Source organism: Ochotona curzoniae, unplaced genomic scaffold (assembly GCF_017591425.1).
Source record: "Ochotona curzoniae isolate NIBS_2020 unplaced genomic scaffold, NIBS_Ocur_1.0 scaffold_3223, whole genome shotgun sequence".
NCBI classification, from domain to species: domain Eukaryota; kingdom Metazoa; phylum Chordata; class Mammalia; order Lagomorpha; family Ochotonidae; genus Ochotona; species Ochotona curzoniae.
Genome location: NW_024467108.1, coordinates 7,978,163 through 7,993,585, shown reverse-complemented (window position 1 = coordinate 7,993,585; position 15,423 = coordinate 7,978,163). Strand labels below are relative to the sequence as shown.

At 47.9% G+C, this 15,423-nt stretch overlaps 1 protein-coding gene across 4 annotated transcripts in view; it reads left to right on the top strand.

Annotated features, from left to right (window-relative positions):
* The first annotated feature begins 3,121 nt into the window (after positions 1-3,121).
* TENM4 (teneurin transmembrane protein 4) overlaps positions 3,122-15,423 on the top strand; it is a 356,529-nt gene continuing 344,227 nt past the window's right edge. For 2 of the 4 annotated variants that reach the window (XM_040963945.1, XM_040963946.1), the window contains exons 1-2: positions 3,188-3,410; positions 5,744-6,013. In XM_040963945.1, the coding sequence (XP_040819879.1) occupies positions 3,188-3,410; positions 5,744-6,013 (493 nt within the window). Of the gene's footprint in view, positions 3,411-5,743; positions 6,014-15,423 lie in introns of all 4 variants that reach the window. The other 2 variants (XM_040963947.1, XM_040963948.1) reach the window with 2 other exon arrangements.

The window sequence follows — 15,423 nt, the reverse complement described above, 5'->3', positions numbered from 1 at the left end:
TTAATACTATTATTAATACTATTAGGAGTTATGAAAATCTGGTATGAATAGCAGCTAATGTGTGAGTCCTTATTATCACCATCATGATTGTCGCTCAGGGGCTGGAAGGAAAGGGCCTGAGGGCACAGAGGTAGCAGCTGCCATAAATCCTCGTTCAAACCAGACCATAGCAGCACTGTAGTTTGAAAGCCAGTGTTGAGTCACGATATCAATTTAAAGGGTTTAGTCAGCCTCTTAAAAAATGAAAAAGAATGAACTAGGAGATAGAGTGCATTGTTCATCCTACGGTACACATGTGTCAATCTTCCCTTGCTGTTTTATACTTACAAAAACATGCATGCATCCATGGGTCTGTTGGTTCACATTGTGTGATGTATTATCGGCAAGAAAATGTTACCGGCCTTGGAGTAGAAAGTATTGTCCCAGCCTTTCTGTCATACACACTTGGGGACAGTCATCTTGCCAGCACTGTAGGTAAGCTGATTATCTAGGGACACAACCTCTCCTACCCCTGCAGTGGAGCACAGAGCCCTGGATATGGGCCTCTGTCACATGATCTGATTCCTGGATATCCAAGGTCACATTCCTTGCTCCAACATAAATCTTCAGGAATAGTTTAACAATTAGAAAACAAAATGTGTCACTGATCCAGTTTGATTGGCTCTAGGTACAGCTCCAAGACATCCTAGTCTACCTGGTGATGCCAGTTTAGGTCACTATGGGACCTTAGGTAGGGGATGTTAATCACCCTGGATCAGGTGGCTGCATCTACAAAATGGAGATGAAAACAGTTGTCTTATATGCTTCTAGTTATTAAGAAGCCCCAACAAAATCATAGGATTTGTAATCTGAAAAATAGGGAGAATCACATCAGGGCAAGGGGGAAGCATGTGCGTGGTAGGCACACAGGACCCATGCTCAGTCCCACAGAGCACAGTGGTACCAACTCTGGGCTAGGACATTCTGATCTGTCTGACTTGTTCTGGAGAGTTCTTTCCCAGGACAGAGTTGCATGTATAGTTGCTTGTATAGGAGATCTGCCCTCGAGAGGGTCATGGAATCCTTAGGAAGGAAGAAGGGATATTCAGGTAAAAGGCCTATGACCAAAAGTAGAACCTAGAAATCACCAGCCCTCAGGCCACATTTCACCCACCAGTGTCTTATTGGGGGGTCTACGTACTAGTTTGAAATAAAGTAATAGTGGTGGAAAGTATTTTTTTTAAGATTTAATTATTTTTATTGAAAAGTCAGATATACAGAAATGAGGAGAAACAGAGAGGAAGATCTTCCATCCGATGGTTCACTCCCCAAATGGCCAAACAGCTAGAGCTGAGCCAATCTGAAGCCAGGAGCCTGGAGCTTCTTCAAGTCTCCCACAGGAGTGCAGGATCCCAAGGCTTTGGACTATCCTCGACTGCTTTCCAGGCCACAGGCAGGGAGCTGGATGGGAAGCAGGGCTGCTGGGATTAGAACCGGTGCCCACATGGGAACCCGGTACCTTCAAGGTAAGGACTTTAGCTGCTAGGTTATTGTGCCTGGCCCAGTGGAAAACATCTTTAAACCACACATTTTCCATCAAAACCCAACTTTCCAACTTGTTTAAGAATTTTACAAGGCAGGGCTCTACACCATGGCTCAGTGGCTAAATCCTTACCTTGCATGCGCTGGGATCCCATATGGGCACCAGTTCATGTCCCAGCTGCCTCACTTCCCATCCAGCTCCTGGCCTGTGGCCTGGGAAAGCATTAGAGGATGGCTCAAAGCCTTGGGACAGTGCACCCACATAGGAGATCCAGAGGAAGTTCCTTGCTCCTGACTTCAGATCAACTCTGCTCTGGCCATTATGACTACCTAGGAAGTAAACCAGTGGATAGAAGATCTTTCCCTCTGTATCTCCTTCTCTTTGTAAATCTGCCTTTCCAATAATAAACAAACAAACAAACAAACAAACCAGACACCTCCTCCCACCTCCACATGGGCAGGCACTGAGTCCCTGGGACTGCTCCTGGGACAGACCCTTGATGCCCGGACCCAATATTGACTCTGCTGTTTCTCTATCAGGACAGTAAAACAGTGGATACTTTATATACTCCTGTTGCTCTGAGAAATGGAGTAAGTGAAAGGCAGAACTGAACGGATTGCACATTTCAAGATAACCAAGAGACACATGCATCTTTGCAACATACTTTCTGTCCATCTCTTTCCCGGAAGCTACAGGAAGACGGCCTACAACCCACCATGGTGCAGTCAAGGGCAAGAGTCAAGAAGGCAGGAAGATGAGAAAGAGCTTGTGTGGGCAAACTCTGGGCTCTGGTGGTGCTGGTGGAGGCTCTGTTGACATGGATATCTGCAGGAGATGGGCGAGAAGGACTCTTTTACCAGGGGAAAGAGTGGGGGCTGGGTTGGGGGCGGGGAGGCTCAGGGTTCTAGGGAAGCAATGAGAGTCGAAAAAGCTCAGGCTTCAGAACCAGGCAGGTCAGCGTCCCCCAACACTGGGGTGACCTTGAAGGAGTCTTTTAAGCTTCATTTTCTCACCTGCCAAGTGAGGCAAATTAGCTGTTTAGACAAGCAAATTGACCAGGCACCTGCTATTCAACAGACCTGGCTGTAGGTGCCCCCGGTTAGGAGAGAAAGCAGGTATAAGGTGCATGCTCAGAGGAGGCATACATGCTAGAGGGAGGAGACAGACAAGAAGTGAATCATTATATGATCATCTGGGATGACAGGTGGGGGTTGGTTGTACACACATTGGAGAATAGTATCTGGGCACATGTGATCATTTAATCAGAGAATGTGCACACAACACGTATCCCAGTGTTGGCATGGAGTTACTCATTTCCCAAGGAGCCCTCTGGAATTCTGGGTCGGGCCCTGTCTCAGCTGACCTCTGATGGGAATAAAGCAGGTGCTCACCCCAGTGTACTCTGGCCTTGGCATCACTTGTATGACAAGCTCACTGAAGCAGCAACTGAGGCATCTTCGTGGCAGTAAGAGCCCACCGTGAGGCTTAGAACTCCCCGGTTCTCCAATCTTTTACAAACCACAGGGATACTGGTGAATCCAGGAATGCCATTGCCTCGTGAGGCCAGAGCTCATATCCTTTCTTTGTTTCCCCTAACCCCTAGGCCACTGGGCCCTGAGTGCGGCAAGGCCCGTGTTGGATGTGGAGGAACGCAGGCCGGAGGCCATGGACGTGAAGGAGAGGAAGCCCTACCGTTCCCTTACCCGGCGCCGTGATGCTGAGCGTCGTTACACCAGCTCCTCCGCCGATAGCGAGGAGGGCAAAACCCCGCAAAAGTCCTACAGCTCCAGTGAGACCCTGAAGGCCTACGACCAGGAAGCCCGCCTGGCATATGGCAACCGCGTCAAGGACATGGTACCGCAGGAGGCTGAGGAATTCTGCCGTGCAGGTGAGAGTGGGTTCCGGGGCACAGGTGTGCACCTGGGCAGGCACACCCCCTTGGGCTGGAACCAAAGAGCCGAGCCCAGTGTTGAATAAGGCGGCACATTGACCCGGGTCCTAGCTGCTTGGGAAATGGGCCAGTGAGACATAATGTAAGCAGACCCTGAGGACTCTTCCCAGTTGAACTTCCCAGCACCACCAGGTCACTGGAGCTGACCCTTCTCTTGCCTCTCCCTAGTCCAGACAAGTCTCAACACCTTGATTCTGATGCCTAAGGTCTGGCTATTTAAAAGAGTACACAGGGCAGCCGTACGGAAATAGTACTGCCCAGGCTGTTGATAGCAAATCAATTTGATTCCTCACAATGTGGCAGTCATTCCATATAACAAGTGAGGGTTTCTATTAAGAGGGCCGCCCCAACAGTACATAGAGATGGGCTAGGGCCAGGGGAGCAGAACAGGAGGATGGAGTGTCAACCAGAATGGGATGTGTAGTGAGAGGGAAGAACAGTAATTTAGGATTTAGGTTCCAATTTTGAAAGTTTGTTTTAACTTGTGGATTTTATTTTGCTTTGTCCTGTTGTTTCCTTAGAAGGAAAGCAAACTATGAGGGCTTATTGGAGTATGGCAACAGGGATGGGATTGGAAATGTTTCACATCTGGTCTGGCCTAGCCCCTAGCCAATCAGAATGTCTGCCTGACTACTGAACACAACCTACATTCACCTGCTGGGCCAAACTTGCTGACATTAACCTTTTGTTTAGAAAATAGATCAAAAGGGAATTAGGGGAAGGGAGTGTAGGGAAGGTGGGAAGGTGCTGAAATAGCCAAGACAGAGCCTGGTAGGCATTGAGTGTGTAAGGAGGCACTGGGTGGCGGCAGGGGCTGACAGCAGTAACAGTACTCAGCAGCTAGTGTGCAAGTGTCCCACCTCGAATCAAGGCCGTGTCAGCATAAGCCACCCTAGGAGCAGGCTCCACTACCATTGCCTCACTCCATAGTCTGTTACATCAGTACTCTAACTGGTTTCCCTCTTCTGTTATCCATGTTGGAGAGAGATGCACTTACTGAGTATTAGCCCTGCAGCAGGAATGGCAGGTGTTGGCTATTGAGATAAGGTGTGAGGGTGGAGAAATACTGAATAGAGTGAGACTCATTTATACTAGGGTGCCATCCTTGTTATTTTTTCTTGCAACCTCCCTGGCAGTTCCTTTCCACTTCCATAGGCTTCTCGTGTTTGGTCCTGGTCTTGGTCACAGGATACCTTAAAGTATGGGCATCTGCCTCTCTCTGCTCTGTTCCCACACTCACTGTAAGCCAGTAGCCCCTCCTCCTAAGACCCCACCAGACTCCTCACCTTCTGCCTCTGTTCTCGCAGAGACCTCTCCACAGACCTCCTCACTTTGGTCTTTGCCCTCTTAGTCCTGTGTCTGTCGCCCTGGGGGCAGGCACTTTTCTGCTCATAGTGGTGTCTCAGTGTGGGCCCCAGGGCCAGCTGGAGTGGCTGTCACTGTGAACACTACCTGATGACAAGTCCATTTCCCCAGATCTTTGGTGTATTTGGGAATGACCCTTTGTGCCTTCCTATACACCCTATTAGAAATGTGTGAGCACCTGTCTCTGAATAGCCAGTGAATTAACATTCAGGAATCATTCCCCAATAAGGCAGTGTTCTCTTTGTCCCTGAAACACTAATCTTGGGGGAACTTACCTCACCCACATTTTTGCTTGCCTCATTCCCGGGCATTATAAGTGCACCCAAGAGACCTGTTCTGCTGATTGCCCACTGTAGCCCCAACAGGTGTAAGGGAGCAGCAGGCACTTTTCTCATCCACTGGCTCTCTCGGCCAGAAAGGAAGTGCTAGTCCTAGGGGTTCCGTGTAGGACTCTTCAGCAGGCTTGTATGCTGTACTGCTCAGGACTGACAGCCCTTCCTTCCTGGAAGAGGAGACCTGAAGCCCTCCATGCAACTTATTGGACATTTATTGAACTCTTTATGAATATGGAGTTTAGGTTAGGCACAGAGATTAACCAGGCCTCTGAGCCTTCCTCTACAGCATGGCCAAGGTCAGGGAGTGGAAGGAGGGTGAAAGGAAGAAGCAATGAGTTCTACGCAGGTGTAAGCACTGAGGGAGGCTCACAGAGCAGGCGTGTTTGTGCTGGGCGTTAAGGAGGTGCAGGATTGGATCAGGTGTAGAATAGGCCCTGAGTACCCTACACACTGAGGAAATGGCTTGAGCAAAGGTGAGGACACAGAACGCCACGGGAACCCCGGTTCCTCCTGGCGTAGCCCAGGACCTCTGCTGGAGACTGACATGGGTTCCTCTGTGTTTCTGCCCAGGTGCCAACTTCAGCCTACGTGAGCTGGGGCTGGGAGAGGTGACACCTCCTCATGGGACCCTGTACCGGACAGACATCGGCCTTCCTCACTGCGGCTACTCCATGGGGGCGAGCTCAGATGCCGACATGGAGGCTGACACCGTTCTGTCCCCCGAGCACCCAGTGCGGCTGTGGGGCCGAAGCACACGGTCAGGGCGCAGCTCCTGCCTGTCCAGTCGAGCCAACTCCAACCTCACACTCACCGACACAGAGCATGAGAACACAGAGACTGGTGAGTGGTCCGTCTGGCTTGTGTCGGGCACTGAGGTGGTGGGCCAGGGGTCTTGTGGCAGGCACCCTGTTGCTTCGGACCCTGGTGAAGTTGGTGAAAATTTGTTTTACTCTCAGTGGTCAAAAAATCAGAGGAAATATCCCCCTGTGGGTAACATGCCAGGATTGGCCAGGAGGTGTCTAAAGGGCCAGGTGCCTGTGTCTGGGGGAGCAGAGGGGACATGGGACCATAGAAACTGATCCCTCAAAGCTTGTCTTCCACAGAAGGGTTCTGCCTACAGCTTGTGTACTCCAGCCTCAAGATACCCGGTGTTTTGTGTTATGCAGAAGGTGGAGGCCCAACCTAAACTTCTGTTTAAGGGAGATGTTGGTCAAAAGGTCCAAAATATGTTTAGGTGGATTCAGTCTACCAGTTGCACAGCATGGTGACTGTTGTGAAAATGCTGGATTCTTCCTGGTTGCTGTAAGAGTAGACTTTGAATGTTCTCACCACAAAAAAGTGAGGTGATAATACGTTCATTGGCTTGATCGGGTTTTTTAGAACGTATACACATAGGGTGGCTGCCAGCTGATGACTACATGGTGATGCGCTGCCACATTTTTTTTCACTTTCAGTGCTGTATTCAATAAATTACAGAAAATATTCAACTTGATGGTGAAACAGGCAGTATATTAGGTGACTTTGCCTGACTGTCAGCTACTGGAAGTGCTGTGAGCATGGTCAAGGTAGAAAATGCTAAGCTGTGATGTCCAGCATGTTGGGTTATTAAATGTTTTCTTGACAAAGGAGGTTTTAGGCATAGGCTGTTTCCCGTTGACAATGGAGTTTTTGTAGATGGAAATAATCCTCCCTGGAAAGTCAAGAAGCATCTGCATGTCGGGACCACATTATACTCCATTAATCACCAAGATGACTGCTTATAAATTCAAAACCAGGTTGAAAGAATGTGACGATGGCAACACATAGCCATCTTTATATAGAAGAACCTGAGAGTTTGCTCCCATTGCCTCATGACTTCCTGAGTGCTGGCTTCAGATTCCGTACCCCGCCTATGTCCCTGTAGCTGCCCCTTTCCGGGCTGGGAGCTGGGCGGAGAAGCAGGCAACAGCTTGTCCCCATGCCACCTTTGCATGGTGCAGGGAAGGGGTCACGTTGGGGGCTTTCTTCTTTCCTCTTGGGACCCAGTCAGATGCAGCCCTGCTGGAGCGGAGCCCTGGGGAACCTTGCTTTTTAGCCATGCTGTATATGGCACCAGCTCAGGGGCAGCATGGAGGGGTGTCAGGCTAAGGTCCACCTGAGAATTCTGGGTCCCCAGCATGCCCATGACCTCCGTGGGGACTCATCTGTGCTCCTTCGTCCACCTTTCCACCAATGCTCTGGTAGAGCTGCAGCCCTCACGTCTTCCTGTCCTCACCCTGCACTGAACTGGAACATGGAACTGAAGGACAGCACAGGGGCCTGGTACTGAGAAAGAAGGGTCTGGATAATCAGGCAGGAAGCCACAGTTTTGTCCCTGGCCTGGAATGTGGCACTGGGGTAGTTGCATCCTGTTTCTAGGCTCCAACTGCCTCATCTCCAAAATAATGTAAGTGAAAACAAGGTTTCCTCTGTTCTGAGAAGGCTGATGGTTCTTAAATGAAGCAAGGAAAGTGTGGTTTGTGATCAAGTCATAGAGGAGATGCTGAGTCACACAAGTGTCTTTGCTGCAGGACTTCTCAGGACCTTGAGTTGCCAGCACACATGCTGATGGCTCCGTTACCAAAGAGGGATGTATGCAACATCCCCAGACTGGTTGGCCACAGAGCCCTTTATTCCAAGCCTCCGGTGGGCCCCATGATCTGATCAACACTTGGCTCTAGGCACTCTGCAGTTCCTCTGGGCATCCTGGGATTGTCCATGCTTTCATGTGGGAGATGAAACCGGAAATGACCATGAAGGATTCTGGCTGATCAGACCCCAACCTGTTGCCAGCTCTCTGTGACCTCACTTCTTCCTCCTATCAAACACTCAGAAGTTGGTTTCATTGCTCCCACCACCACCCAGAAGGTAGCAGGATAGCTCAGAGAATTTATGAGCCCGGCATGATCACACAGTGAGATGAAGCTGTAGCTTTACCCATTGGATTCTGAATTCTCTATTCCCCATATCCCTGGTTTGAGCATAAAGCACATGGGTTGTTGGGTCTTTGGAAGTCTTCTTGCCATGGTGACAAATGCCCATTCTCCATAAAGTCAAGACAGAGTGAGGCATCTGCTGCCCACTGTACTGTATATTCCCCCCCACAGAGCTGAGTTACAGCTGAATTAGGCCTCTGTTCAATGATAATGACATTGGATGAACCTGAAGAGCTTCAGCCTTGGATAATGAGGACAGGACTCTGCAACCCATGCCCCCCGCCATGCCATCCACTCTTTCTCGCACTGGCCACACAATTCAAGGCCTTATTGTACTCGGCAAAGGCAGTCAGCCTGGAGGGTTTGGTCTGCAGGTAGATAAATCTAACAAAAGGAACCTGGCCTCCTTGTCCCTTCCCTGTCTGGAATCCCTATATTGACACAGGTGCCTACACATCTGTCTACTTGCTCCCAACAGGGAGCCTTCAGGAACAGCTTGGCTGTTACACTTGGGTCTAGATCATAATGGTCAACATAGAAACAGCTCACCTTATTCAGCGATGAAGTTCTTAGTGTCCTCCTTCACGTGGCTCTCGCCCCAGCTCAGAGCTCAAATACCAAGGCACAGGAAGCAGAGTGTGTGCCAGAGGCAGTACCTCTCAGAGTGTCTAGGCCTGCCCTCCATACCCCTCATCCTCCCACACTCCCATCCATGCTCCTGGCCCCAGCTCTTGCTTGTTTTCTTGGAAGAAGGCGCAAAATTCACCATCCGAATGGAGATGGATCACACCTGACATGTTAGCTGACACATTACTCTGTGGCCATATTCCAGGAGTAGAAGGATGCAGCAGCCTCAAGCTACCTTTGTGAGAACTCCTTTATTCACCTGATAACACAGTGGCATTCCATTTGCCAAACTGGGAAAACTGAGACTCCAAAAAGGTCTGCTGACATGACAACCAGCAGATCAGCAAAGCATGGCTACCAGCTCTTGTCTCTCAAATCCTGTGGCTATCTATGTCCCTCAGAGTCCGTGAGCAGATGCTGCACTTTGAGTTGAACCCCCTCTCAAATGTGCCGCTGAGTTCTAGGGAGCCTTACCAGACAAATGGGAAATGCAAAGCATCCTCCCTGCCCCCCAGGAACCTGTAGCCATGGGAGCATCGACTGCATCTCCCCCAGCTTTGCATCAATCAATAGTCCTCATCAACAGTATTGATAGCAGTGAAGGCTTCTGCTGAGGTCACGGTGATGCTGCACACAGCTGCCATCAATAATAACTTTTATGGGGTCCATTAAAGCCAATTTCTACCCCTGAAGGTTATTGTCAGCAGCTTTTATGTCACTGCTTAATATCTAAAATAAATACAGAATTGACTGGGTAATGTAAACACAAATCTTCCACCTCAGGCAGAGCCAGCCCTCAGGCCTGTCCCACTGAGGGGGTTTGGCAGGCTCACAGGCTGGGAGGAGGAGCTGGCACGTCGGGCCCACCTGCAACCTTCAGCACAGGCTTTTTACAAATCAGAGATTGTGGGCTGAGCTCCATTCCCACCCCTGAGTCAGGCTGACATACTGTGTTGTGTCAACTCAACCCTGTCCTGTGCTCTTTTGCAGTGCCAAGATCCTTCAGCAGGCCAGGCATGATTCTAGAATGTAGAATCAGGATGAACCGTGGGGAGATAAAGATGGAATCGCCCTGTGGGGTGTCAGAAGCAATGTCTAGAATAGGCAGTAGGCATGAAGAACCCCAGTTTCAGAGTCCAAAGACATCTGACCTTAAACCCCAGCTGCATGACCTTGGGCGAGTCCTTTCACCTCTTCAGGCCACAGCTGGTTCGTCCTACCAACAAGAAGTCAGTGGTCACCAGGGCTTAGTGGGACAGGAGTAATGGCAGGGTTCAGTGAGCACAGGGCTTCAGTTTAGGACCAAGATAAAGGTCTAGAGATGGATAATAATGATGGCCTGACACTGTGGCCAACATGGTGAATGTCACCAGGCAAAAGAATTAAATCTGATATCATGTAGATATTTTCCCACAAGTGTTTTTAAAAACACAAAACAAGCAAAGCAAAAATGCAGTCTTCCTTCCTTGGAATGCTGCTGTGAGTGGTTCCACAGTTTTTGGGAACCATCTGGCCCACGTGGGTCTTTAACACACGTTATGTTCATACTAATTTTCTAAAGAGCTAGGAGGGGGTGATGGTTAAGAAGCCACTCATTTGGCCCTGAGGGTTCCCAGGCTCATGTGTTCATTCCACTCTGTTGTGCTTCTGAGCTTGAAGGCCTGGTAGGATTTCTCTGAGCATGAAGGGTTCAAGACTGGCATTCCCAACAGAGCCAGTTGCACGGGGCAATGCTTGGAGGCATAAAGAGGCCTAAGCAGCTGGGGTAATGGTGAGAATTTACTGTGTGTTTTAGCCTTAGAGGCAAATTGAGAAATTCCTGAAGAAAATAAACAAAGGAATAGAAGCACAGTCACCTGCCACCGCACACACCACCACTCCCACCCGCCCCACAGCAAATTGTCAAGCAACCCAGTGTCAAAAGGGAAATTATTGGTTAACCTAATTAGGCAGCCAAATTGCTTATTCAGAGCCAGTAGACGAGGTGAGCATCTCCAAGCGTGAGAAAGGAGCTCATTACCAATTTAACTCTGTAGAGTCTACTCTCACTGGGCACTTCCACCCAAGACCTGGCTTTCAATATCTCTAAGAATATGTTGTGAAGTCCCAGAGGAGTCCGAGCACCACAGCAGTCCAGCCCACTGTACAACAGGCCAGCATTGCCAAGATATGGAGCAGACCTCCACAGAGACTGTTCTGCTCCTCAAGAGCCAGCCCACACTCCCTCTCTGGAATGCACAGGTGCCAGATGTCATCATAGGAATGGAATCCCCATGTGCACCAGGGTTCTCTACAAGAACCTGTGTAAACTTTAGGCCCTCAAATTCCAAAAAAGGCCTGGAAGGTTGCAGTTGGAAATCTGTGAGTTGAAGGGACCTTACCAAGCACAAGCCCATTGAGTCTTAGCCTCTCTTTGTTTTCTAGTCTAGGGCACTGGGATTTGGAAAGGTTAAATGATTTGAAATATGTCCCACTTGCCAGGGCAGAGCTGAGGCCTGATCCAGACCTGTCCCTCTCCAGGGCCCATCAGCTTTCTTAACTACAGTATCCACAGTTGGCCTGTTGCATAGGAATCTGTTTTCATTAATTCAGTGCATAAGCAGATGAGGTGTGGAAGATGATGCTAGCTGTATCTGGAACACAGATTTCTTAATGTTAGAAACTTCTAGAAAGGAAACAAAATCTATATGCTCTGGAAGCTGATTAGGAACTTCAGATACAACCAAGTAATTCTCAAATTATGACTTGCCAGGAAAAAACACATTCGGTGTAGGGATTGTAGAGGTTTAAGAGAAAGTTCCAACCAGGAGATATCTGAAATATCATGGAAGAAGTGCCAGTCTCTGGTCGTGAAGAATTGAAAGAGGGGGAAAAGTGGACGTGTGAACAAAGGCATGGAGGTGGCAAGCAGAAAGTGCCTCCCACCCTGACAGGATACAGATGTGATATACTCTTGTCACCAGCCTTTCCATGCCATGCTTGATGTCATGGCACGTGGCTTTGTCATGAATCACATCCCTTGTCCATTCCTCACACCATGTTCCATCCTGCTGCCAATCGCTTTGGTTTTTGACCCTGCTTGTTGACTCTCACTCCAGCCTTGCCTTGGCTTCCCCATGAGACTCTTCCACATGAGACAGTGTCATCTTTTTGTTGTTGTTGTCGTCATCATGATCATCTTGGTTTCCCGTAGCCACAGTCCTAGCTTTTCCTTTCACTCAGTCATGTCTAATTATGTTAGAGAAGTTTGACCAGGCACCTCTTTTCCACAGTTCTCTCTCTTTGGGAATTGTCTCTGTAACCTGGAAGCCAATCTTTGAGAGCTATGAACCTTGTTGTCCTTGAGAGTTGTTTTTCATATATATAAAAATTTACATGTTTATGTAGAAAGCTTACAGAGAGACATAGAGATTAATTAATCTATCCCATGGTTCCCTTCCTAAATGGCCACAATAGCCAGCAATGGACCAGAACTAGGAGCTTCATCTCAGTCTCCCACTTGGGTGGCAAGCACTTAGACCATCTTCTGCTGTTTTTCCCAGGTCATTAGTCAGTAGCTGGATTGGAAGTGGAGCAATTGGGACAGCAAACTGATGGCCATAGGAGATGCTGGTGTCACCTGTGGTAGCTTTACCTATTATGCCACAATATCAACCCTGAACATTTCTTTAAAAGTACCTTGTGATGTCCTGACCCAGGTTAAATGCACCCCACAAACAGTCCCCACTGGCCAGGTCTGTTTAGCCCCTGATGGATGGCAGGTCTCAGCACCCTGCTTCCACAACAGGAAAGAAAGAGAATGGAGACAGGGAGCTTCAAAGATGTGCTAAATTAAGATAGATTGCATTCTGGGAACTCAGTTAAGACCTACTTGGTGTGCAGAGAGGTGCAGCAAACAAGGAATTTTGCTTTTAATTTGAGTCAACATGACTTTCAATTTCAGTGGAAGCAACGATGTGCACAATGACAAAATTCCTACTGAAAGATTTGTTGGAGGGGCATTTTTTCCCCATCAGTAAGCTCAACTTTATTCAAGAAGAATGGTTTGTGAGCTTGCTCGAACCAAATGCAACCCAGCATGACTTGAGGGAAAACTAATGAAAGGCAAAGAATCTCCTGCCTACAGGAGCCTGGTTCTGGTGCTGGGAGTGTGCACTTCAGAGATGAGTCTGCTTGCAACTTTAGACTGTGTCATCAATGTGACCTCGTACAAGTCACTTCTCTTTGAGCATTTGTTTCCTCACTGGTCAAATAGGGTTTTTGGAATTGCAAGCAATGAGATTACATGGAGGGAGAGTGGAGTTTGGGATTAAATTCAGAAGCCCAGTTTACCGCTTAGGGATTGGGTGATTTTGTGCAAATGGATGAATCTGGGTGTCTTCATCTGCAACATAGGAATGAACGAATGCCTAGACTAAGGTTGCTGTGAGGATTCCAAGTGCTTTTGCACATGAAAGATCATAGGGTTTTGCAAACTGCAGGAAATAAACAATTGAAAAATAAATTCAGTGGTCCCAACCCCATCACTTAAAATCATTATGCTGCATAGAAGATAGATGAAAAAGTAAGAAACCCTACATGTGGTGTCAACAGTATTATTTTGTAAATTTTGTGTTTCAATTACACTTCATATGTAATGCATGAACTAGGTTATACAAGATACATGTGTGACTATGAATGTGAAAAAACCTCAAAGACACCAACTCAGCTATAGCTGTATACCTCAAAGTTTCATTTCCTTCCTTCAGGGACCTCTCAGCTTGAAAATTCCTTGTTCTGTGTTAGAAGAGCCTTGATCAAAAACTGGTATCCTGGTGTCTTGGGAACTCTACCAGCAATGAGTGTGTATCTGGGCAGAGCTTCATAATTCAACTAGAAGAATGTGGTATTTGGGAGCAGACAGACCTGTCCAAGGTCACAAGGCAAATAAATGATAATGCTCAGTGATGCTGTACTACTTGGTTTGTGCAATGATAGGGCTTGAACCCTTGGTTTGTAGAACTTACCCTTCTTCCTCTCCTAGTCTCCTTTTGAGTGAGTGGCCAATGGGTGACTCCTGGGCCCTGAAGTGGCTATGGGCTATGAACACAACAGGAAAAATCTCCCCACAACATGCACACAAGAAGAGCTGACTCAGGAGGTGACAGGGCCAAAGCCAGGCTCATACCACTTGGCCCCAAAGCAGCTGGAGGAGACACGGGGCAGATAAACCTGAGTGCAATAAGCCATCATAGCATATGAGCTCTGGCTTCTCCCAACCCTTGGGTCCTTCCCACAGATTCAATTTTATGCTCATCAACCCAGGCAGATGGCCTAGCATACAGAATTGGCTGTCTCTCCTTTGACCTTAGCCTGGGGGGAAGCAGAGCATGGGAAGTAAAGGAGGGGGTGATATGGGCTTGATGTGTGAAATACAGTCCAAAGAGGATGGCGGTAGTGACCCACAATATCTGTGGAACTAGGCTCAGTGCAAAGCCCACTAAATACCTCTTTAAAGAGTAGTCTCAGAAAGGACCAGACCTTCCCCCCAAACTCCTCCAAAAAATCCGAGTGTGACTTCACCTTATTTCCAGAAACACTGGACCCGCAGGCACAGAACTCGGGTCTGACTGCTGCTTGACAGACTATTTAGAAAACAACAGAGGTTTGCTGTGGCTGAAGCTTGTGAATGTGAAGAAGAGATAAAGATGCAGAGAAAGCCAGAGCTCTATTGTGGCAGGGGATGGTTGTGATTTACTTTCTCCTGAAGGGAGACTAGGAGCCTCTGAAAAGTTTGCAGCAAGTAGAGGTGACAAGCACCTTCCTGGACTCAAGTGAAGACAGGCATCAGGGAGATCTTGCTCTTGAGAAGACTAGGTCAACAAGGTCTCATTGGACCTGCATTCAGAATGCAGTTGCCCTATACTATGAACCATAAACTTGACTTACCAATATCTGCAAGTCCTGAGTCTGCTAGATTTGGACTCTGAGGAGCCTTCAAAGCATATACATCTAGATATTGGTAAATGTAAACCATTTGCCTATCATTCCTGTCCTCTTAATAACTGATATAGTTTGCATTTCCTAGAAAACAGAACTTGGAGTAAGTGTAAGTGCTTTATGTGAGAGGTACAATCTGTGAGCACTGAGGAAAGAGTGAGACCCTGCCAGCCGGGGCTCCATCACGAGTGGCCAGTCCTGGTCTGTAAAGCAGACCCCAACCCCAGAAGGCTGTCAGGCATGCTGTACAGGGGCATCATGCCTTCCCAACAGTATTTGGGAAGACTGTGTGAAAAGCCTGTTGCAGTCTCTGAGCAGCAACACTCTATAGGCCCCAGAAAGATCGACTGGTTACAGTGACAGGTGCATCAGTGGGCTGAAGGTTCAGCAAATGGTAACCCCAAGAAAGTCAGAAAGGATGAGAAATCCAGGGCAAATGTCCCATTCAGTACTTCTTTCCCTCCCTGTTGCCTTTCTTTGCCCCTCCCCTTCTCACTATATCTTTTGATATAGTAATATAGATAGATATAGTGATATATATCTACATCAATAAATGTGAATGCTATCAATAATTATAAAAACAATGCTTTACTTTTTATTATATACTTACAATAAACTAGATAGTCTACACACATTTTTTGATTTTCCTGCTGCAATCAGTCTGTAAAGTAGGGTTTACTTTTTTTTAAA